This window comes from Crocodylus porosus, unplaced genomic scaffold (genome assembly GCF_001723895.1).
Source record: "Crocodylus porosus isolate Cpor-Errol unplaced genomic scaffold, CroPor_comp1, whole genome shotgun sequence".
NCBI lineage: Eukaryota > Metazoa > Chordata > Crocodylia > Crocodylidae > Crocodylus > Crocodylus porosus.
In genome coordinates this window covers 25,166,926-25,192,216 of record NW_017728918.1, presented here as the reverse complement: position 1 = coordinate 25,192,216, position 25,291 = coordinate 25,166,926, and the positions used below count along the sequence as shown (strand labels likewise).

At 43.8% G+C, this 25,291-nt stretch overlaps 1 protein-coding gene across 1 annotated transcript; it reads left to right on the top strand.

The window, feature by feature from the left end:
* Positions 1–104: 104 nt before the first annotated feature.
* ATP6V1C2 (ATPase H+ transporting V1 subunit C2) lies at positions 105–25,208 on the top strand. Its single transcript, XM_019537405.1, has 13 exons — positions 105–214; positions 1,048–1,271; positions 3,279–3,346; positions 6,209–6,294; positions 13,129–13,223; positions 16,019–16,110; positions 17,837–17,935; positions 19,516–19,584; positions 20,599–20,691; positions 21,940–22,033; positions 22,338–22,435; positions 22,890–23,019; positions 23,658–25,208. The coding sequence occupies exons 2-13, from the start codon at positions 1,143–1,145 to the stop codon at positions 23,751–23,753; spliced, it is 1,149 nt and encodes a 382-aa protein (XP_019392950.1). The 5' UTR covers positions 105–214; positions 1,048–1,142; the 3' UTR covers positions 23,754–25,208.
* Positions 25,209–25,291: the final 83 nt, after the last annotated feature.

Sequence of the window (25,291 nt, the reverse complement as noted above, 5' to 3'; positions counted from 1 at the left end):
CGGCCTCGGCCTCGGCCTGCTGGGGAGGACCACCCCGATCCGCCGGTCCTCCAGCAGCAAACGCTGCGGGGAGGTTTGCGGGGGGTGGAGATTTTTAGTTTATTTTTTTTGGAATTTTTTTTCGTATTCCAGGTCAGATTAGCCAAGTCGGTTCTGAATCCTCTGGACTGAGCAGACCTCACTCCTTCAGTCACCGGATGTGGGGCTACACCTTGTAAGTATCCCCCACCCCAGACTTCACAGCCTGGGGCTTCAGCTGCTCCCCAGTCCTTTGGGGTTGAATCAGTGATCTCAGCTTATAACAGGGGTGGGGGCGATTCCCTTCCCACCCCGGGTCCGCTCTGCCAGGCTGAGCTGTTCGGTGAGGGCCAGCGGACTTGCCCGTCGCCCCTCGGTGGCCCTCTCCCTGCACCATGTATTTATTCTTGACATCGTAGTATCATCCTGCTTAAACTGTGGTTTTGGGAACTGCTCCTCTGCAGAGAAATTTTGCAAGTAATGTAATTAAGGAAAGGGGAAAGCGGCTGGCCTGACTGTCCCTGAAAGGGTTTGTTTTCAGGGTTTGTTTTCCGTTAGCTCGGTTGGTTAGTGCATGGCATCAGAGGCTCCATCCCCTTTGGGACCCAAGACCTTTCCTGCCTCAGGCAGGGGGTTGGACTAAATGACCTCTTGAGGTGCCTTCTAGCCCTACTTCTCTATAATTTCATCCATGACCACTTTCCCCGACTTCTTTAGAGCTAAACAAGAGGACATATTTGTGCTTGGATGCTTTGTAAACCCCCAAAGTCCCCACACTGCCCCCCTAGTGAATTCAATGAGTTTTACTACTGACTGCAATAGACGCCTTAAATTCTGCCCACGAGGCTTCATTTCTAGGGAAGTCTCCTCCCCAGACACTGGATAAAACACTCCTGAAGGAGGAGGAACCGGCTGCAGCCTTTTCATGACATTCAGGAGAAGGTCATGTTCTGTGTAAGCTTTCAGCTGAGGAGTGACTCACTCTCTTCTGGTTTTAAAAGTCTGTGGACCTTCTGTTCTTCATTGTAGCCTTTCAGAGGTCCCAGAGAGAAGTGCATTTCGCACAGTGCCCTTTGCTTCTCTCGCGCTGTTTGTGATCAAGAGCAGAGGGAAGATCAAGAATCATGTCGGAGTTCTGGCTAATTTCTGCACCAGGAGATAAAGCCAATTTGCAGGCGTGGGAGCGGATAACCACAGTGACATCTAAGGCCAACCTATCCAGCAACAGCAAATTTGTTATCCCAGACCTAAAGGTAAAAGCAGAAAGGGAAGATGGGGGCTGGGTGATGCAGTGACCTGAAACAGGAAGACTGCTATGAGAGCGTTCTAGGAGAAGCCTATGCAGGGAAGGCACTTAATTACTTTGAGAGTGAACCTTATAAGTTTGCCTGCACAGCATGGCTCTAGGACATGATGTGTGCCAGAGCTGTGGCTAGCCAATTCAAATTGTGTGCCTGCTAGTTGATCTGTCTTACCCAGGATCTTCAGGGTAGTAGATCAGGACTCACAATAGGATCACGTTATGCAAATAGAGTACTTAAGTTGATGACAATGCAGGAGAGTGCCTGTAAGGCTCTTAATGAAGGAAAATGTCTCAGACCTGTTGCTTAAGAAATGAGAAGTGACGTACCAGGGTGTACACATTCACATAGGATAATAACTAACATAACTAGAGAGATAAACAGGAGGAAGAATATGTGTATGATTCTTAGTCTTCTTTCTTATTTTTCATCCTTATTTTTTAAAAGTGAGCTTTATTTTCATCTCGGTGAAAATCCAGAGCCACACCATGAAAGTCAATGGAGCTATACAAGAGTTAGTCAATCCTTCAGGATGTTAGAGAGTGGAATATGCTCAGTACATAAAAAATCTTGCCTGAACTCAGAGCAGTGATTTTTCAACCAGGGTGTTGTGGCATGATTCATAAGATAAACCCAGAGATTTAAAATAAGAATCCATAGTGTTAAAAAAATTATGACCTGTTGTAGTCTTTATTATGAGGTCTTTTTAAAAGAAAAATTGCTCTATTATTTTTTCTATAGTCAAAAAACCAAGTGAAAACCTAAGAGCTAGCAGTTTTTAAGTGCTTCAAGTCTAAGACTATTGAGAACCACTGCTCTAAAGGGACTATGAACCAGCTACAAACAGACTTTTAGATTTGTGCAGATGCGATAAATGGGAATCTTGCCTTCTGGTTGTTAGACTGAATGTATCCTGGGAGCTATGGTATGCCATACTGTGTTTTAAGATGGGCCTTTCAGACTGGAGAAGCTATCATAGGGTATGTGCACATGACCTAAATATGGAATTGTACCTTTGGCTTGCTTTCAGCTGGTGTAAGTCAAGTGAGCTCCTTTGGCTTCAAAGGTACCCACTTACAATTTCTATTGGTTCTTTTACTTCTACATAGTGTAATTAGCAAAACAAAGTGGTTGAATTTGCTTTTTTTCCCCCCAAACCATCTTTTCCCTTTTGAGTCATCCAAAAATCTGTCTAAGCCTACTAGGCCCATTCCTGTAGCCAGTGATGCATAAGGGGAGTGACAGGACTGGCACCATGTCGAGTTTCTTAAGACTTCCCAGTCTAAATGACCAGAGGCCCCTGTATAGCTAGGTGCCCCAGGAGATGTAGCCTTCAGCATGGATCTGGAGAAAGGACTGAATTTATGTCCTTTAAGGTACCATGCTACAGCAAAATTGTTCTGCAACTACAGTCCTTCTCTTTAGTATGACCCTGCACAGAGTCCATTATGACAATCAGAAACTTAACTGTGAAAAATTCAGGAACAGATTGTGATATCACAAGCACAGGATTATGACTGTAGTGCCAGGTCACACAAAAAGGAGAACTTGGCTTAGGGGATGTCCTTAGTGACACTCACGTTCTTCAGTAACAACAAAGAACGCAGACAAAGCATTTGTGTACTTCAGTATGTCTGTTGTGATTGTGTTTCTTTTTCACGCTTCATACCACAACAGTATTTTATTAATTAATGATTAGGTGATGTTATGTGATGATCCAGGAACAGAAAATGAAAAGGAGGTCATCAGTGCGTGATTATGAGACTAATATGCATAGTCTTTCCTTTTATCAGACCAGACTCTTTTTATTTCCAAACCTTAGGAAAGGAACTGCTGCTATTTCCCATTAAGATAATTCAATTCTACCAGGTCTGTTGGCTTTATAATTGCTAATGAGAAGTCTATATTCTTAAAGAACAGGCTTGTGAACATTTAACTTATTTATGGTCTTTTGCCCAGGTGGGGACATTGGATGCTCTTGTTGGTCTCTCTGATGAGTTGGGAAAACTTGATAGCTTTGCTGAAAGGTAAAATAGATCTTATTTACTACACACAAATGAGAAACCAACATTGTTTTGACAGGACACAGTGTCCTTGTGTTAACCTACCTCTGACTTTGTGTAAGTCTGGTCTAGAACTCAACTGAAGTGGGCAGGTTTGGTTTAACCCTTGTGTCTCTAGTTTAAACTACAAATAAAGAGCTAGAGCCTTCATTCCTTCAGTAACAAACTATATTAAGTCAGTGGCAAATCTATCTGAATAAGAGCAGGAGAGGAGTGAGGCCACAGGCAGAGTTGTGGGATTTTTTTGTCATTGTTTTTCTTTGTTTGAAATGTAACACTGATGGGGGCAGCATTTCTTAACAGCTTTCTTCAGAGAAAATAGGATTATTTTTAATTTAAAACAAAAAACTAAACTAAACAAAAAAACTCACAACATGAATCCCAGTGAATGCAGCAAAGTTTTCAGAATGAAAGAAGACTGGAGTTTTCTTTATTTCAGTTGTCCCCCATCAAGGAACTCCCCATAAAACTTTGTCCTTCCCATGTAAGAGGAGCCATCAGGATAAGTATGAGTTCTCTTGTGCAAAGGTCTCAACTCCCTGCAAGCCAGATCCCCAACTCCTTACTTGCTTCAGCAAGTAATACTGAGGCCCCTGGCAGATGTGACATTTAAGATGCGATTAACCTGTTAATCATGTCTTAAAGAGTAACTTGGCCACATGTTCAGGCAATTGGTGGTGCAATAAAATGGGAAATAGGCCACAAAATGTGTAACATTTTTGTGGCTGGTTTCTATTGCACCTTAAATTGAGGATGTGGTAAGGTGGACTGTACTGGGATCTCCAACTGACCATGGTGCAGTCCCTACCAGCTGACAATCAGCAAATTGTCAGGCATCCAGTTTTCAACTTGCCAATGCAGAGCCAACCATACCAGACTCCCCCTGCACTGGCAATAAGGTATGATTTGGGTCTGATTCCCTAATCCCAGAATCTTGCCATGCATGGGTTGCATAGCAGAAAGCACGATTGTTGTGATTGGGGATCACATCCCAGCTCTCCTTCAAATGAATGTCTGTCAGCTGCCTTACTTGCATAAGTATGTGTGGTGATCTCACTGGGATCCCCACTCTAGGATCACTCTTAGAGTCTGATCCTTTGCTGGACGCCACCTCTGTGCACAGAAGTCTGCATAGGGGAAAGAACAGAGAGGAAATAGAGGTTACAAGAAGTTCTGCAACACAGGACAAGACTTCATGTGTTGAGCCAGCCTGACATTCTCCTAGGTGCTCTTTATTCCTGTTTGACAACACTCATTGTTTATAGTTACGGTGCTGGTAGCACAGGCACATGTTGGCTATGAGCCGGCCATATCCCTCTTCTTCACAAGTTTCCTAAGGCTGACTGGCTTTCCCAGGTACACTTGGTACCTGTGGGGATTTTATTCAACAGCTGGACCTGAGTGCAGAATTTCCACTGTAAATTATAGGAGCTTCTTGCAAATATACTAGTCTGCCAAAGCATGATCAACCCCTAAGAACAGGGGTGTCAGACTCATCTGGCCCAGGGGTTGGACTAGATGACCTCCATAAGCCATCTAGTCCAACACCTTGCCAAAGTCGGGATCATCCGTACCCAAACTATCCTATTGGAGAAGGATTTATCGCTTAGGAAAGCGTTTAAAAAACAAAACAAAAACCACTACCTTTTTCCACTACATAACTAGTCCCTAAAGTGTTTGTTTATTTGAGAGCTGACTTTGTGCTCCAAGGGTTAATATAACACACGTGTGTGCCACAGTTGAAATAAATAATGTACAGAAGGTTATTAGCAACAGGCTATGCAAATGAATGCAGCAACTGCATTCCTGTTCCACGGAAACAGCTACTTGCTGACCTGCCCTTAGCTAAATGCAAGACGGGCTGGTGAAGTCAGGCAGTACAAACCTGTCCGCACTGCCTCTCACTAGGACAGCAGAGAAGGGGTGAGAGTTTTCAGGATCTGTTGTTTCCTCATACTTTTATTACTTATTTTTACAGGTACACAGTGTTTTTCCAGGGGGCTGATAGGCAGGTTGGGCTTTCTAAAGATTTCTGACTCTTCATTCCCAATTTATATCCTTACAAAGAGCTTCAGCAGCATTTTGGCTCTGTAGACCACTCTGTGAGGTCAGAGCCTGCAAGGTGTTCAGCACCTTATCTCCACTGATTTCAGTGGGTGTTGAGAGAGCTCATCCTCTGCCAAATCTGTTACCTGACCTTAATCCTGACCTTGTCCCTTCACCTCTCCCCCACCTCCCTCCTCACACTGTGGTTTTCTTTCTGCATGTGAATGGGAGGGCCCCGCAGCTCACCTCCCAGTACCACAGCCCTAGCTTTTGTGACCAAAAGTAGGTCACAAGAATATCTGAAAGGATCACGAACAAACTTTAAAAATGGATTCCCTTTTAAAGGAGAAAAACATGGGAAACCATGGCGTTTCCCTTGCAGTCTGGCAGAGTTACACGCACTAATTTCAACCAGTTTTTCTAGGATTATTTGCTAAATCTTCTTTGACGATCCTTGACATTTGCACTTAAATTTGTGTGGATTTAAGTGTTTTTGAGGTTGTTACATATGCTCAGCAAGCTAATTCCTAACATTGTGGAAGTCAATAGCAACATTCCCATGGAAAAATGCTGTGGCCTGGAGTGTATTACTGAATTCAGCGTGTATAAAATAAGCAGTGTAGTCAAGTAACAGGCTATCATTCTCTTATTATTGGTTTTAATTAAATTAAAGGGCCTTGCTTCTCAAGTATTTTGTTTGAGTAGCTCTCTATTAAGGAAAATATTTTAATCTTCACTTAGAGTCCCACCGCTAACCCAGCTTTTTCTTTTACTTCTAAGCATAATAAAGAAAATTGCACAGTACATAGGAGATGTTATGGAGGACTCCAAAGATAAAGTCCAGGAAAATCTTCTGGCCAGTGGAGGTAGGTGCTATGTACAGACACTTTCTGTCTTCACTGTGGATAAGCAGGCCTGAGACACCTCCGTTTCAGAAGGGCTAACCCTCACTAATACTGGTTTAGAAAAAACAGCTCTAGGGCCTAAGCCTGCTTGCACCAAAGTTTGCAGAACCTTCTTGCAGTTATCACTTTTACCTGCTCCCTTTGTTGTCCAACACCAATTTTTCATTTTGGGAAAGCGCTATTCTTAGAGGAGAATAGGGAGAACGGAGGTGTTGTGATCCCTACTCTAGCAGGACAGGAACACTACACTTCCAGGTTATATGAGTAATAGAAATCATAGAGAAGTTGGTCTAGAGGGGACCTCCAGAAGTCATAGAGTCCATCCTCCTGTGTTAGGCACGGTCATCCCTATCCAAACCATCCTCTACAATCCATAATCTAAACTCTTAGAGAAACTACCATCAACCTTGACAACAGAAGACATAACACCCTAACCTGCCCCATGTGAAGCAGGGGGACCACAGCAGCCAATGTCCTGCTTCTATAAAGTTTGTTAATATATAGTCAAGAGACCCCAGGAAGAGGGCTAGGCCTCCTGCTACAGAGGAAGCTCAAATTTCAACTGGCCAAATGATGTGAGCCAAGCAGTTTCTCCAGAGTGAGAGCACAGAATGCCAGGCTTCCCTTTTATTTTCTTCAGTGAAATGCTGTGGCTGAGTATCTTGCTCAAAATCCTCAGACATAAGGCAATACCAGAGTGCCATGCAGTTATAGATAGTTCACTGATACACAGCAGCTCTACTTCAGTGGTAGTGTAATGAGGTACCTGCTTGTCCATATTCTAGAACTGGTAGCTGGAATTAGATACATATTTTTCAGGCTCCTATTTTTTTAGATTGACAGCAGCCATTAGCACTTAAAGTGTTTTTAATTATCAAAATACTTACAGAGTAAATGATTAATCCTCTGTGCACTGTTGTAAAGAATGTTCACATTTGACAGAAGGAGAAAGGAGTTACATACCATGCCAAGATCTCACAAGGACTCTTTCTTTGTCAGAAATGGAATTAAGATTTAGGAGCTTCTGACACAGTCCTCCTTTCCAGTAGACTATTTTTCTTTCATTTTAGGGGTCCAGGAAATACAGAGCAAAGCCAAGTAGTATGTGTGCTATCACAGGTTTTTAGCCCTTACATAGCAGAGGAACATACAGTAGTTGAACTCTATATAGGTCCCATATTCCCCATCCACATCCCCGCCCCCCAAACTCGCACACGCAAGCAATTTGTAAACAGTCGAAAGACAGTGGTTGCTTCCAAACTCTGTAAGTACATGGTGGAGTTTTTTGCTTTTCATGTAAAAATATCTGCATTTGATGAGTGGGAATTTTAATAATCCTATTTATTATGTTTCAGGGTTGAAGGATAAAATGAAATGTCTAAAGAGTATGTTGAGTATTAACGGTTGCTGTGTTTTTGCAAGCATGCATTTGTGCTTGGTAGAGCTAGAGATGCATCTCGATCTGGTTGTAGAGATACAGTGATCAGGTTACGATGATTTCTCAAGTAACAACCTCGTAGCTTGATCACGATATCCCTATGACTTAGATAACAACATGTTTAACCCTTTTTTCTCCCTTCTCTTTTGCCTTTTCCCTTTTTCCGTCACTTCTAATAGCTCTGCATGCAAACAAAAGGATGCAGGAATTACTTGGCTATGCAATGTACTACCAATACTTATGTTTCAATAATCAAGGTAGTTCAGGTAAATATGAACCAAGGGTATGAAAGTTTCAGCCTTTCAAAGATGATTGTATCCTACAAGATGGAATCCTTTCAGTCCACTTCATAGAACCATAAAAAAATAGGTTGGAAGGGACCTCAGGAGGTCATCTAGTTGGCCTCCCTGCTCAAAACAGAGCTATCCCCAACTAGATCATCCCAGCCAGGAATCCTTGAGTTATCCTAACACACTACAGTGCCTTGCTTTAAAGACAGCAACTAACCAAGTTCCAGAACACCGATGGGGATGGTCCTTACCTCCAACTTACAGCTGAAAATAGACTTTACCAAGGCGATAAGATATAAGTACCTGCCTCCTACGTTCATTTTTCAGACAACCAGCCCATATTAGGAAAAATTCTCTTTTCAGTTACACTCATTGCAAGCTCACTGATCTCAGCTGAGTCGTGTGTGACGGAAGGCCATCCAACTTGGTGACAGTGAAATGCAGGAACAGGATACCTGTTTAGCTTGATATGTGTGTGGGATCCTCGGAATACCATGAAACAGCCACAGTAGCTGCTTAGTTGGGGTCGCATGGGATGCGTCTTTTGTAAGAAGCAAAAGTATATGTCTGTCTGACTGGGAATACACCACCATGACAGCTGGAAACGTAATTCCTGCAGAAGAATCCTACCTACTACATAGGCCTTGAAATTTTCCTAGAGCATTTAGGCCAAGTTTTATTTTCAGTTTAATGGCAGTGTCAATCCAAGAGGACTCCAACTTTGAATTCAGTTAAGTTACCTTGGCTTTATAAAATAGTCTCTGTAGCACAGTTAGTTCAAAATGAATATAGACAATGAGGGATAAGTCAGGGGTGGAAATACATGAGCGTTCTGCAGAATTGAAGAGTGTGTAGGGAAAACATTTGAAATACAGCCAAGTAAGTAATTCGTGACTAACTGCCACTCTAGAAGTTTCTGTGCTTCAAACCTCCCCTCCCTGCCAAACAAACAAACAAATCAACGCATGGCAGCATGACTTCTATGCACTTTCACGCAGACAGGGTCTTTTTTCCCATGTTCATATGACTGCCAACACAGTAGGGACCCTCTATACTACCTAACTTGGAGGGGCAGCCAACCCATCACATGGCATGCCTGTCACGAGTAACACAGGAAGCCTCTGTGCATGGCATGCAGCAGAGGGGGCAGGGAGCAGAAAGCAGAGCAGCAGATGAGGCAGGAAAAGGGGATCCAAGTGGCACTCAGGGAGGGTACTTTGTGGCATGCTTACCAAAAAAGTTGGCCCCCACTGAGCTAACTGATGCCATGGAGTGATAGTGTAATGCAAATAGTTGTAATTGCTAGCAGCAATTTCCTCTAGTGTGTTCATTCTTTGAATTAAAAAGTTCCCCCTAGATCAAGTCCTTGTGTCTGGATTAATTATGATGATTTTTCTGCCAACATCTGGTACTCAACAGACAAGGTTGAGCTGGGCTGGGTAGTCAGGCACACTGCACTGAGTCAAGGCTTTTGCAGGAGAGAAGAACTTCAAACAAGAGCTTTACAGAAGCTCTAATGCTTTGAAGCTCGGGAATGAGCAGCACCACAATTAACTCCACCACAATTGAATTGAATTAATTGGCTGGGGGCTGCATTTTCAGTTTAGTTCTTGCAAGAGAGTCACACAAAGAAAATACATACAGATGGACTGACTGAATTGCCTCAGTACTAGAGCTCCAGCAAGGGATTTGGGGAAGAGTACCTCCCTGTGTTGTCAAGCCAGGTTCCAAATCAGCAACTATACCACCTTCAGTTGTGCACAACTGCTCAACACTTACATTTTGCCTGGATTAGTGTGAATAAAATAAAAAGACATAAATATGGATAGGATCAACTCTAAGTTAGAGCAAATGCTTCTGAAGATGTGTGTAGGATTTCCAAGTTCTAGTTGCAGTAGAGGAAAGGTTAAACACCATATGATCAAAGTAGTTACATAAAAATTATTAGCAGTTCATACACAAAGCATACCAATGCCTACCAGTGTTTACCTCTTTCTTCTTACAAACAACATCAGGTTGAAGAAGGATAAAACTAGGACTACAGATTCCTTACTCAGCTGCTTAAGCCCTCTCATCTTTCCCCCAACCATCCTGTGAGCCATTCGGGGCACAGAAAACCTTGAAAACAGAGTCCATCTTTCAATTAGTTACGCTTGCTTCAAAATGACTTCTGAGTTAGTTACCATAACAAGACGTTTCATAGGACCTTTCTGTCACTTGCTATGGAATCCATTAAGCAAAAAAAAATCATCCACTCCACAGCACATGAATGTAGCCCACAAGCTACAACACCCAGATCAGCAGTTACTCAGGAAGGCAGCTCAGTCTGTGTATGTGTTTACTTCCTTCTGTGGATGAAATGGCAGAAGTAAGTGTTCGGAGGTGTTTGAATGTGAATTGGTGACTAGGCTAATGCTTATAAAGACCTCCCTGAAGAGCAGCATGAGAGAGTTAGGCATTGGAGACTTAGAGCTGGCCTTGCCAGCAGATCAGAGACTACAGAAAGAAGCTAGTGTTAATATTTACTTACAGGCAAAGTGAGGAAGAGCTCAGAAGCAGAAACTACCTGAACCCAATGTACTGAGTGTCCTGGGTCTCTCTGTCTGGTGGCAGTGGCAAAGTCTGCTTAGAAAAGCTATCTTCCATGCTTGTTCATTAGCAGTCTCCCCATCTCCTTAGCGATACACAGCGCTATGTTGTGTTGAAGCATGCCTTGCCTAATCGTTAAATGTAGGTGAGGTATATCTTCTGTAATAAACATCACTTTTCTCAGTGCATTAGGGGGAAATGAATGCTAAAGGGACCTTACTTCCCCAACAGAGGGACACATCGTCAATTTCCTTCCAAGCTTTAGGCTGATTTTAGTAGATTCAGCCAAATCGGAGGGTTTCCACTTTCCAGGGGAAAGGAGTATATGAAATTCTAATCTCCACATTTCCAGCCCAGCTACAGCTTTCCTTCATGGCTTATTTTACTTTCTCTCCAAGGTTTAACTCCACTCAATCCAGTTTCTTCCTCTGGGCCATACCTTCCTCTCTGAGCTCCTTTCCTTATGCTTACAGGAGTTTCCATGTTATTTCAAAGAGCACCCTACCCCAGCTGAGCCAAAGCCTCCTTGCACACAAAGCTCCTACTCAAACTTGGATCTTAACCATGCAACAGCTTCCTGTTCCACCCAAAAACACTGCTATATTTTTTTTATCTCCGAACACCTTTCTCCTCAGGCTTCTTCCCCACCATGTCCTAATTCTTTCCAAAACTTCCAGTACAACAAGTCAAAGGGAGCCTTATATAGTCCCGCACCTTTTCCCAGTAGACCTTGTGGTGGGCTGTAGTCTCACAATCTTTCCATGGAACTACATGTCCGAGAAGGCCAAACCTGGAGTTTGGTCCCATGTCTATCAAGACCTGCTTGTTGACATCAGTGGGAATGCGGTGTACCTTTACACGGTGCATGGACTTAGTGTGCTCATCACAAGCGTCATGCCTGCTAGTTCTAGCCTGGCGCAGAGGCCAGAGCCCGGTCCCAGACCCGCTGGACTCATGGAATAGTTCTAGGTGCTTTTTCACCACCTCGGGGCTGTAAGATGTTCTAATGGTGGCTCCTCTGTGCTTTGGTCCATCTACTCGCTTTCTGCACGATGCTGCTGCAGCTCTGCAAGGGCGGGGGAGGAGGTCTCCCTCCAAGGTCTCTCCAGCATTGTCTTCCACCTGTCTCAGTGCAGGATCTTACTGATTCTTGCTCACTCATAGAGAAAGGGCAGGATTTTGTCTCCTATCTCCGTTGTGGTGGCTTTTCATATTGTTTTATCTGGCCTCTCCTATCTTTTGTCTTATGTGGGAATAGAAAGGACACGCACTCCAGTGCTCTCTACCTCTTGTGATGTGGTTTTTCTTGATAAGTAACCAAGCATTCTTTCTTGTATTTGAAAATACAAGATTTTCCCCACACACGAAATTTAATAAGGTAAACTGACTCTTCCCTGGGGTAAGAGAAGTCAAAGGAAAGGATCGCAGCAGACTGGAGAGTGGATTTAATGTCACAAGAGGGGACAGGAACTGTAACTTGTTGCTACAGCAATAGGGCAGTTTTTCATTACAGATCTCACACATTATGTAGTGCATTTGCCAGTGCACTGAAAGGAGTAGTCAGGGTAGTCTCACATCCTGATGCCCAGGGCAGCCCTGATGGTACCAGGAAACAGAACTGTTTCATAACCAGTGCATCTTGCTAAGTCTCAGTTTGCTCACTAGAAGTCAATTTCTTCCACATCACGAGAATCAGCAGTGGCTACCATTACTGAGTTGCAGTGTGACTCATTTGTTAGGAGGGGAAGTGGGGGGAGGCTGCATGCGTAACAATTTGTCCTGAATTTCTAACTTTGGAAACTGTGATTAATGTATCCTTTTGTAGAAACATTATACAGCTTTATTTCTATTAGCTGAGTGTAGGCTTGTGATGAGTACACTTAGAAAGTCAAATCAAGAGCCCCTTGCTCAATTTTGAATCAGCTGTTATTTAGATATGACTCTAGGCAGGAATCTGAGTCAGAAATGAGTAACAATGTGAGCTGCATCATTAGCAAACTGGATCACATTCTTCTCTCAGTGACCGTGGACACTGCAGTTTCATTGACTCCAGTTAGTACCCCAGTGATAACTCTTGCTGACATGATTATAAACTTGAGTCATTCTGTAATTTAATGATCAGCACTAAGGTTGGTTAATCAACATAGTCTTATCTTATTGTATATGTTTTGGGCCAGAAAATGGACAACTAATTTAACAGTGGCTAATTTATTAGGAACAATCTGCTTTAATGAGACTTGAATAGTAATGCAAGATGGGCTGGCTCAGCAAAAAATCTAATAAAACATTAGGGTCTGTCTCTGAACCTTTCCCATGTTTGGGAAGTCCAGATCTGGATCAGAACTCTGGGGACGTTCAGGCCTGGGAGTCTGGTTTGCGCCCATCTCCACTGTTAATTAATGTTGTGTTGAGATTGCAAGTGAAGAATAGCACCAACTTTCAGCATATTTCTCAACCTTTCTATTTATGTCCTTTCAGTTGACCTAATTAGTTATCTGATGCGGTTTGAATGGGACATGGCCAAATATCCCATTAAGCAGCCATTGAAGAATATTGCCGAAGCATTAACAAAGGTAACTCATCTTCACAAATGTCTTAAAAGGCATCCAGATAGGGAGTATTATCCTTTCCTGGTTTTTGAGAGTGGTGCCAGGTTGTGAGTCTTTCCTCAAAGGCAAAGCTCCCATTGACTCTAATGTGAATAGGAGTCAGAACCAAAGGCAAACCTTATATAATGAAACAGTTTAGTTCTTTCAGAATTAAAGATTGGTGATATATGATGAAACTTAGTCATGTTATTGGAAGTTGCCAACATAACTTAACAGTTTTGCCTAGAAAATTTTGATATAGTTCTTTTGCATCTTAATCATAGTTCTTCTGCATGATAACATTTTGCTCTTAATATATATTAACATATTCTCCATGTGAAAACTGTTGTATTGCTTCTTCGGTATCTTTGTTTTTATAGTAATCCAAAATACATTGCAAGTTGGCTGAATTATTTACCCTGTAGCACTGGAGCTACAAGGTAACAAGAGTAGGGCTTAACTGCTATTTAAAGAACTATAGTCCCCAAAGCAGCATAAGCTAATCCTTTTTGGAGCCTCTGGACCAGTGACTCAATGTTTTTTGTTTCAGGGCCCCCCTCCATAATGTTTCTGAACAGAGCAGCACCCCAGTTGAGAATGACTGTTGTGTTGCCTCAGCTTACCCCAGTAGTTCTCCATTGGGGTGCTGCCACTGCTGCTGGTGCCAGGTGAAAGTGGCCTGAGCACCTTGTGCACAGCCAGACTGGGAAGGGCTGTGGCAGAAGTATGCACTTCTGTCTCTATTAGGGTTATCTTGTAATAAGCCTAACACAGGCAGGAGAGCCCGGTCATGCCACAGCCCTTCCCAGTCCTGCCCCCCACACTCCTCCCAGAAGCAGAGGTGTGCAGGACAGAGGTGCGATGTAGGGTCAGTGGCAGGAGCAGGAGGTAGTGCCGGAGGTGGTAGGGAGGAACAGAGCACCACGCACTGGCTGCAGCCGCACCAGGAACAGCCCTGCTGGAAGCTGCGCGCACAGACCTGGGCCAGGCTATGGGCATTGGTGGGAGTGCAGTGCAAGCCACCAGGGCAGCTGTGGACTGCATCACCCAGATGAGCTCTGTTGCACATGCCCCCTGCCTCCTCCCTGCCCTCCTTCCCTCACCCCAGGCATGCTCCCAAGACCTAGGGCATTTATAGACATGCTCTTGGGAGCGACACTTTAATTAGCGAGCCACAGTAATTAAAAGCCCCTGAGTGTCACATGTATCAGTGTTCCCACACTGAAAAAATGGCAGCAGGGCACTCTGAACTAAAGTTTGTTCAACGACCTTTAGTTCAAAGTGCCCCACCACCATTTTTCAATGCGGGGACACTGGTACATGTGACACTGAAGGCCACTGGAGCATAATTTCTGCGCTGCAGCAGACACAATTAATCAAGTCTGCTCCAAAACACTGGATTTACAGCGCATCAGAGCGGCCTCCCTGCACGTGTGTAAGTGCCCAGGCACCTCCCTGCAACATACATACACCCCTTCACAACTTTCCCCACATACACCCCACACTTCCCCAGGAGGGCAGGGACTGCAGGGAGTGGCTTGGGCCCTGACACACGACCTGGCCCCATCATCCTGGCCTCGCCTGCCCCTGAATACTGCGTCCTGCCCACCTGCAGACCGATAGGGAGTGTTGGTGAGTTGTTGCTCATCAAAACTTCCCATGTGGCCTTTGGGCCCAAATAACTGCCCACCCCTGCTTTAAATCATAGTCATTTTAAACCAGATTCTCCACTCCTTGCAGCTGCCTGCCTCTGTTTCCTGTGTTATCACTACATCCCTGTAAAACAGGTCATTTGAGAGCCAGACCCCTTTTCACTGTAGATGATAAGATGGAGTTTGAGAAATACCCATAAGTTTTGGACAGGGGTGATGTGTTGGGGCTGCACATGGGTACCCGTATACCCCCTAAGCATGGCAGTGCACCCCCTGCAAGAAGTGTCCGCAGTGTCTGCGGGCAGTCCGCAATCCCTGCTGGTGGCGGCTGTGGGTGATTGCCGCTCCTTGGTTGGCACTCGCCCTGCCCTCCTCCCCCACCGCTGACAGTGCCAACGGTGGCTGTGGGAGCTCCCCCATTTATTGCTCCTGCCATTGCTGCCGCCACCGTGCCCCCCCAGCTGCCGGGGGCACATGCTATTCATGAGTTTGGATCAGTTCTAAAATGGCTTTACAAATACAAATATTGTTGTGGAGTGGCGAGAGTAGTATCCAGAGCTGTCTCTTTGTGAATCTGACATGGGGAGTGCTAACGAGGCAGTACCTTCAGGCTGGAATTTTGCCTAGTTTAGCTATGCATCCTCCAAGCAGTGTCAGCTTCTGCTCCACTGAAATCAATGGGACCTTTGACACTGGTGTCAGTGAATGCAGGGTCAGGCCTCTGGGAAGCAATATTGATGGACCTCAGAGGGGGTCACATCCAGTCCTCTTTGGCTTGAGGGACCACATAAGTACCCAACACCTTTGACAGAAGAGGGCAGGGAGATAGGAAGAAATGGAAACAGTGTACTTTGTTAACAGGCACTTTTCCTACAATTCTTTCCTTAAATTCAGCAAGACCTGCCTCTTTGCAAGGGCTGTATCCTTCAGCAACATGCATGCAACTCTCTTATAATTTTCTGGCCTTGATACAAGACTGCATTGGAAACATGACCAGACTTTTTCCTACCTAACAAAATCAGCCTTCAGTGCAGCTCCTTGCATTTTTCTGTTTATACTACGCTACTGTTAGCTTTGCAAATGAAAACAGCCTGTTTACTTCAGTTGCATTTTTGCTTTTATGTTTAGCAAATCACACAGATAGAGACAGACCTGAAGTCCCGAGCAGAAGTCTACAACAACATTAAAGGGAACTTGCAAAACCTGGAGAAAAGGACTGTGTATGTACAGCACATGATTGTCAGTATGTTGAGTGCTTGTGCTTTTTTTGGCATGTATCCTGCTGGCCTGATTTTCAGATGTTCTGCTCATCCACCAGTATAGCTAAACTCAGTCCAAGATGGGGTGTTCAACACATCCACAAAATAAGGCCAGTAGGACTCCTCTCTTTTCTGAGGCTAAAGTTCCTAATGCTGCATTATAAAAGCTGCTCCACAAAAATGTTTGGTAACATCAGGACCAAATGTCATTGCGTTTGTTCTGAACTGATCCTGCAGAATTAGAAAGTAGACATGGAAAAGATCAACTGAGCCAGCCACTGCAGCCCTATACAACCCTGGGCTGTTTCCTACAGTAGTGCTGAATTCAGTCTGGCTTACAAGTACAAAGCAATAGGTGACTCTTATATAGCTGTCTGCATCTCATGAATTTCCAGCTTGTATTTTGCCAATTCCTCATGTCCTCCCTTTACTCCTAGTTCCACTCCCTCTAACTTTATTACATATTGCTACTTCTCTCTTTACTTGTTTATGCTCTTTAATCATGTCAGGGATCCTATATGTGCACATCTTTTGTAGAACTGGGTATAATTTTTAATGGCATTCTCCAGAAATGCAGCTTGAGTCATCCAGAACAATTTCAGTCTTGACTCATAGATTAGTTTCATCTGGCAAAATACTGGTATGTTGTGGTGCCAGCACTGTCCCCACCTTTAGCCAGTAGCAGTGTAGTTAGGGCATTCACTTATGGCATGGGAGATTCAGGTTCAATGCCCCCCCCCCCCCACTTAAATGAAGAGTCAAACCCTGATCTCCCCATGGTTCCTTCCCCAAAGCCCTACTCACCAGAAGAGTGGTTGGTGCCTGAGGCAGAGGACACCCATTGTTGGCCCAGTAGTTAGGACGTGGTCCAGATGAATTGGCCTCTTCCCAGATCCCTGACACCCTACCTGACCTCCTGGGAAATTGAAGGCAATGAAGTAATATGGCAGAAACAGTCCTTCCATAGGTACTAAATAAGGCATAGAGAACATCTGAAGGATTTAATAAAAGCCTTAAAACTACCCACCACTAACCCAGCAATTATGCAGGTCCTTCTTTAAAACTTTCCTTTTGATTTGGCACTGGTCCATAATTAAGTTGCTGATATGCTCTGGCTGCTGCACCTGCTTGTTATCTCCATCCCATCTGTATGAATCCATCTGCTGTCTCTCGTCTTGCATGCAGTGTAAGCTTCATCACCTGGGGATTATCTTTTGCCCTTTGTTCACACAGCAACTAGCACAGTGAAGTCCTGGTCCATGATGGGGTTTCTTAGACAGTAAAAGCCCCTAACCATATGGTGTGTGCTGACAACAGAGTCCTGGCCCTTTTGTGCATAGGCTTGCATATACTCAAAAGTTGAAGTGTTTTAATTGTATTTTGTCTAAGAGGCACAACACTGGATAGTTATGCCAATACAATATATCCTCATATGGGAAGGGGAATAAATTGTTCTAGTGCAAGGCAGCTACGTGCCAACAGAACTGAGTCCACCCAAGATTTAACTATTTAATTAAAACAAACAAGCAACCTCCTTACTTTTCTAGCTTTTTAGACATCGCCTGTCTGGAGGTCTTCAGTGTATAACAGTATTGAACGATTCTCTACGGCATTGAGATTGTATGGCATTGAGCGGTACTCACCTATGCACGTTTCCTCTAATGTTTCTTTCTTTACTTTGGTCTAGGGGAAATCTGCTGACGCGTACATTAGCTGATATTGTGCATAAAGAGGACTTTGTGCTGAATTCTGAATACCTCATCACGCTTGTCGTCGTAGTTCCAAAGTAAGCTAGTCGAGTGTGAGCGCGTGTTTGTGCCTTGGCCTGAGGAAAGCAAACAGTCATCCAACCTCTGGATTCAGATTTTTGGTTTGGATCTCTGCCTGCTATATCAGGGAAATACATCAGCAAGGGGTTAATATCTCAGAGGGAGGAGGATTGTTGCCTCTAAAGACTATATTAGCCCATGAATAAATTAAAGTTAGAAACATTCTTTTAATTTCCAGCCACCAGAGAAGTGAGATTTGGGAGCAATTTCCCCCCAGGAGCAGTTAAAGTAAAATTTAATGAGGTTTTAGGAGGAGCCTGATGGGTTTACAAAAGGGATTATAGTCACCTACAACTTCAGGGAATAGGACTCCAGGATGTAGGAAATCCCTCAATTCTAAAATCACACAGGAATTTATCTGCTTGGCACACAGGATGACAACATCACTCAAGACTCGTAAATGTATGAGTTCTCACATTACAGCTCACAAAACCTTGGTTATCTCTTCACTTTTGATGTTTTCTGTCCATGACAGACATCTGATGAAAAACCTATTTTTAGGGAAGTCTTTACAAGTAAAAATATTTTTATTGTACTTCTGGCTTGCTCATTGTTTTGCATCTCTCTCTCTGCCCGATGGGAATTTTTTTTTTTTTTATCATGACTCCCAAGTAGACAGGGCTGAAAAAGTGAGGGACAAAAAAAAATCAGATTAATAAATAGCATAAACGTCTAGAAATGACCTGCAACAGCCTTGTGTACAGAATGGTGTAAATGTTTAGTCTGTTACCTCAGGTCTTTCCAGGGTTAGGAGAAAGTGTTAGCTCCCACCAGAAATCTAGGAACCATCTCCTCCCTGATCCCAGTGAAGTAGGCCTGGAAAGGGACCTTATGAGCCCCCCGGTAAAGACAGGGTCATCCCCATCTAAACCATCCCAGCTGAGTGTCCGTCTTACCTGCTTTGGACAATTTCCTGGGATGGAGACTCCATAACCTCACTAGGTAGCCTGTTGCAAAGCTTGACTACTTTCATAGTTAGAAAGTTCCTCCTAATCTCCAACCTAGATTTTTTTCTGCTGTAGTTTGAGGTCAGTGCTCCTAGTTCTGTTCCCTACAGCCACAGAGAAAGGTCTATTGCATCTTTTTGATAAATCGCCCTTCAGGTACTTGGCTTATTGAATCTCCCCTCAGTCTTTTCTTCTCCAGCCAGATAACCATGGATCTTTCAGCCTTTCGGTGTAAGTTGCTTTTCCCAGATCTCATGATGGCTCTTGCTTCTTGATTTTTGGGGCACAAGAATATCAGATTTTAAACCATGTTTGGCTTTACCTTAGGAAAACAAACCTCAAAGCTGGGCTGACCTTGACAGAGGAGGAATTTGGGATGAGGATGCGAAGGGAACTCCGCTTTTAAGGAGAATGAGAAAACCTAGCAGGCAGGCTGATCACAATTGCTCAGGGATCCGGGATGTTTGCATAAGGTCCTGGGGAGTGGTGTGGCCACAAGCACTGGGGAAATTGATGGCCATCACAAACTCACCTATATAAAAATCTGTCTTTTCAGCGACTTGATGTGTTTTGTTGTGTATTGTCCACAGGTCAAACTACACACAGTGGCAGAAAACGTACGAGTCCCTGTCTGATATGGTGGTGCCTCGATCCACAAAGTGAGTGAAGTTCCTGAGCTAGCTACCCTGTTTACTCCAAGGATCTCTGTGCTTTTTTCATCTTAATCCTTGGGTTGTGGAAAGGGAAGTATACATAACAGAAGGGCTCTATGTAAACTTACCAATCTGGTCAGTTCTGTCATTTCCACTTCAATCCCTACTTAAAGGTGCTTGGTGGTGGGGAAAAAGCAGAAGAATGGAGAAGCTTAAAAAAAAATACGATTTCTAATAATCTTGCCTTTCCCTTTGAATGTCAGTTGTTTTGTTATTTTATGACAACACCTACCACACAAATATCAAACCATTTCTTTTGCCTACTAACAGTGTGAAGAGAGGAGCAGGTTATAATCATCTAGGTCAAATTCACTCTTTTACAGCCAAATATCAGATGTTGTGCTGGTATCTTTTTCCCCCCCATTTTTCCCATAATGGGTTAAATGAACTTTAAAACTATGCCTTATAAAACCAAAGCCAACTTAACACTTGCCCTTTTGTACTTACCAGGAAGGAAATACCCCAGTGGCTAGTCAGCAGCAGAGAAGTGTGGGTCATGGTGGGAGGGAATGGCTAACTAAGGAACCAGACAAGACCCGGGGATAATATCAACTGGACAACCAGGGAATGAGCCACTTGTGGGAGCTGGAGAAAGCTGAGGAGGCAGGGCAGGATGTGGAAAGGCAGGGAATGCTTGCTGCTTCCTGTCTCAGAATAGATGGGCAGAAAGAAAGAGGAACGGAGTAAAATGGGACAGTGAAGGAAAAAACAGAAAGAAAGAACACAGCCTTCAACCAACCCTGCTTCCTGGATGGGTTGAGGCATAGAAAGGCTCACATCCTGCTCCAGGTGCATCAGTGAACATTGGGCCTCCAAATGCAGTTGCTGCAGTAGAAGGCTGTAAAAGCATTCATGGGATCACTTAAGTTCTGGAAATGAGAAAAGAAATCAAAAGCAGGGGTAATGAAACCACAGGGCATTCTCTGTGCTGGGTTGCAGCAGTGCATTTTCTTTCTGCAGATTGATCGCTGAGGATGCAGAAGGAGGACTCTTCACTGTGACCCTGTTTAGAAAAGTGATGGATGATTTCAAAGCCAAAGCTAGAGAAAACAGGTACTGCATCTGCAGGGTGGGCCAGGCCATCATCTTGGTGAGTGGGGTGGGGAAAAGGACATTGGGAGCCCCTGAGCAAGAAACAAAAACCAAGGACAAATGTGATTTTTGCACTCTGCTAAATACACGAACTGCTTACTTCTAATGGTGCTGTTGGCCCTCAGTCAAGGGAGCAGGAAAAGGTGACTCTACACTAGCCAGCAGCATCCATACTACAGAGACAGGGAAAGCTCAGCACACTCCTAGAGTGGCCCAGCATCTGCCTACAACTGTGGTTTCTGGAATTGCCCTTTCTGCTTGCCTGTAGAACTCCTGCGACAGCAATGCAACTCCACCTTGCCTCCCCACCATTCAACACAGTACTTGTTACATAGTTGGCAATTCAAGAATGAATGCCTATTGAGCTAGAACAGGGGTGGGCAAAATACAGCACATGGGCTGGATCCAATCCAAGGGAATCTATCCAGCTCATGGCAGATTCTTGGGCCTCACCTGACACAGCTGTGGGGGCAGCCTGAGCCATGGCACGTGTCGGGGGCAGTACCACCACTGAACTCAGTCCTACTGTCCAAGCACTCCAGCCTATCTGCCCTCACCCACTGTTAGGGGTCCTGGACAGCAGGTGGGTGGGCAGTGTCTCCATGGAGACTGGCTCAGGACCCCAGGGGCAGGGTGTGCTTGGCTGAGTGGGTAGAATAGGGCTGCAGGCAGGTGGGGAATAGCATTCAGAAACAGGACAGATGGGCAGGCAGAGGTGGGACGGGGATCATGGAGTAGAGACAGAGCAGGGCCAGGCCCCAAGGCAGACCCATGACCTGCTCCCCAGCACGTCCCTGCCTGTGGAACTAGTGCCTGTCACAGGGACATGTGGGGACTGGATTGCAGCTCTGCCCCCTGCCCTGGCCCTTTGCTGTCATCACTCCACAATCTTGGCCCACCTGCTGTTCCCTATATGCCTGCAGGCCCATCCCACCCACCCAGCCAAGTGTGCACTGCCCATAGGGGTGTCCTGGGTTTGTCTCCATGGAACTCCTGCCCATCCACCCGCTCTTTCTGGCACCCCCAGATAGGATCAAAGCCCCTCTCTTGCACCAGGTCAGTACCCCCAGCCCATAACAGCTCACCAAAATGCCTTAAGTGGCCCTCCAGCCCAAATTGCCAACTCCAGTGCTAGAAGCAGAACAAATGAAACGGTAATTCACTGGGACACAGCTGAGCCATAGTCAACGCCATATCATTTGTTTTAAGGTTCATAGTTCGAGAATTTTATTTTGATGAGAGAGAACTGAAATGTGAAAAGGAAGAAATGATGAAATTAGCTTCTGACAAGAAACAACAGTATGTAAGTAATTTATCAATACAATATGCATTGACATGGCCTTTATAATAATCACCACCACATGTCCAGTCCCCCTCTGAGGTAAGGAAGTATCTCCGTTATACATGGGAGAAACAGAGACTGCCCAAGCTCCAACAGTATGGTGTATAAGACAGAAATCACAGCAAGGTTACCCACATCCCATGTTGGGATCTTTCCTACCCTCTGAGATCACAGTCACCAATGTACATGGTTCACCCTTAGTACCATCATCACTTGTATTTTCAAAACAAGAAATGAAATAAACATACGGTTGTTATTTCCATAGGGTCCACTACTGCGCTGGCTGAAAGTGAACTTCAGTGAGGCATTTGTAGCTTGGATTCACATAAAAGCCTTAAGAGTTTTTGTTGAATCTGTTCTGAGGTAAGTGAATAAATGCACAAAACAGATCACTGTAGAAGTCAAAATGCAATTTACTTTCATTCAGTATTTTCTACTCCTCTCAGGGGAGAACTATCACTTCACAGAATTGGCTTTAGCAGTTTAGATGTGCATAGGGAAAATGCAGGCAGTAGCAAAGAAAAACAGTTGATGCTTGACAGTGATGGAAAAGTTAAGCAAGGGCATTTCCAAGGGAAGGTAAAATGAAGCATGTAGTATTGGGAGAAGTCCACTTTCAGCTTCAGAAGTAAAAGGGCTTCAGGGTAATTTGCTGATGAGGGAGGCAGGATATGTGAAATACAAGCCTCACTGAAGGAGAGGGGTGAGCTGGTGGAAACAGGTCAACAAGATTGAAAAGGTAGGAGGAAAAGTCCATGGAAAGATATGCAGCCAATACCCCACCCGCAGAGCTTAGTGTACTTTTGCATATTTACAGGTATGGCCTACCAGTGAATTTCCAGGCAATGCTGCTGCAACCCAACAAGAAGTCTTCAAAACGTCTGAGAGACGTTCTAAATGCAGTCTTCAAACACCTGGATGAAGTAGCAGCAGCAAGTATCATGGATGTATGTCTTCTTTCTACTACGGCATGAGAGATTACAGCCATTAGTTCTGAACAGGACTACATCTGCTAGGCTTGTATTGCTTGCACCCAACAAGTGCTCAAGGTCTGGGGACCAAATTAAATGATACCTTGCGCTTCAGAGACTTAAATCTTTGAGGCTAATGTGGGGACACATTGTCCCACAGCTGCCTAAAAAAGCATCTTCCTCCAAAGCATGTGGTGCTGGCCATGTTCAAGGATGGGATACTGAATGAGATGAACCCCAGTTTAATCCAGTATTGCACTTCCTGCGAATCAAGAGGCTTAGTTTCTCCCTAAGCCTTTCAGTTAAAAGTAAAAATTTACAAAACATCCAAACCCAAACACATATATCCTAATGAATAAGCACAGCATACAACCAGGGGGAGGGCAGGAAGGGTGAGATCAGTTGGGAACTATAAATTAAAAAAAAGAAGTTACACTTTCTAAAATACTTAGGAATGTATCCAGTCAGAACCAAACATGACTTCTCATGAACATTAGAGCAAGTGTAAGGAGTACACTGATCTTTACTGAAAGAGGTAAAAATGCAATTGATCATATCTTGAAACAGCCCAACAGTTTTTGTCTCATTCTTAAATTACTTTATTTCCTTTTCAGGCTGGCATGGATATTCCTGGCTTACAGCTGAGCAATCAAGAATATTATCCCTACGTTTATTTCAAGATTGACCTCAGTCTTCTCGAGTACAGTTAAATCAATCAAACCAAGCTCGACTTACTCATTAGCCGGTCCCCATCGTTTCAGTAAAGTGACTATATTTAAGTGACTGAGTCAAAAAACAATGCAGACACTTCATTTACTGGATAATTTTGTAAGAATTTCTTAATATGTAGCATAGCAATTTAAAGTTGTCCAGCCATTCAGTTTTAGAATGCGTTCATTACTTAAGGTGGTTCTTGTGCTTGGGGTTAGAAAACATACTTCACAAGAAGGAAGTGTCATGGTGTATTTATTTTTGTTAGTTGCATCTTTATGGCAATTTAAAATAAAATTAAAGAGTTAAAAATAGCCTAGCAGTTACTGGATTAGCTAGTAATCTACAGTCATGATTTTGTAACACAGGATAGAATTTTTGAAATATGACTAGTGCCAGATAATAGAAACCCAGCAAGAGTAAAGAAATCATGTTTTTTAGCCTCAAAATAAGAGAAAATGCATGAGTGACTTTTTTAAAAAAGGCTCCTAAATGCCTAAGTCACTTTTAAAAACATGATTTACATTTCTGACTTGGAAAATTGTAGCCGACACCAAGTTAATCATTACAGATGGTTCACTGGAAATATGCAGTCTAAAACAAGAGACTAAACAACAATGGTTTTATAACTATTGTGATTTGGACCAGTTGAATAGTGCATCCTTTCAGCTTGTCAGTAAGAAAAAAGCACAAGACTGTATAGACATGACTGGGTTTGGAATCGTCTTACAAAATTTACCCATGGGAGAAGGAGCTTTCAGCTACACCATCTCCTTCTCTTGCAAGTAGACTGGTGACTTGCAGGGTAACTCTGGCAGACACTACTGTAATTTCTCTTATCTCAATTACGTTACATTTGTTTAGCATTTTAAATCACCCCTGTCTTTTACAATATTTACTTTACAAAATGTGGCCAACCTTGGGGTAAAATCATTATTTTAACAAGGTATGATGGGAAGTGTAAACGAAGACCCCGACCCAGTGGAAAACACAGAGGAAATTTAAGAAGGTAGAACTTAGTTATCCAAGCTGAAATCCAGGCAGGATGATGAACACTAACACCACAACTCCTCTGAAGAGATCATTCTGCATCAGCTTCAGGTCTTCCCCTGTGCAGAGCATCTAGGGCAGCCCACTGCCTCCTCCCTCACAACCTAGTGGGATGCTGGCTCACAACCAACACAGGAAAGACTTGTGAGTCAGTAGCACTTCTCTTCCCATCTTCAATTTTCCATGCAAAGAAGATCACCAGTCAAAAGGTGACCCCACTTCCTTGGTAGCAGATAACAATATCAAACTTGTGGTATCATGTTTCCAAGAAGCTGAAAACCCTGAGACTAGGAGGAAAAGGAAGACTAGAAAGCACATTTAAAGCTAAACCATCTAGTCCAACTAGGCTTTAGGCCAAAGTTGTTGAAGTGTTATAGCGTCTGGGTAATTTAAGACCCCTTATAGCACTGTTTCATTTTTCTATTCACTTTACAACAGTCGTCAGAACCTGGATGGCTTTAATCACGTGCACCGTGCTTTTCCATAC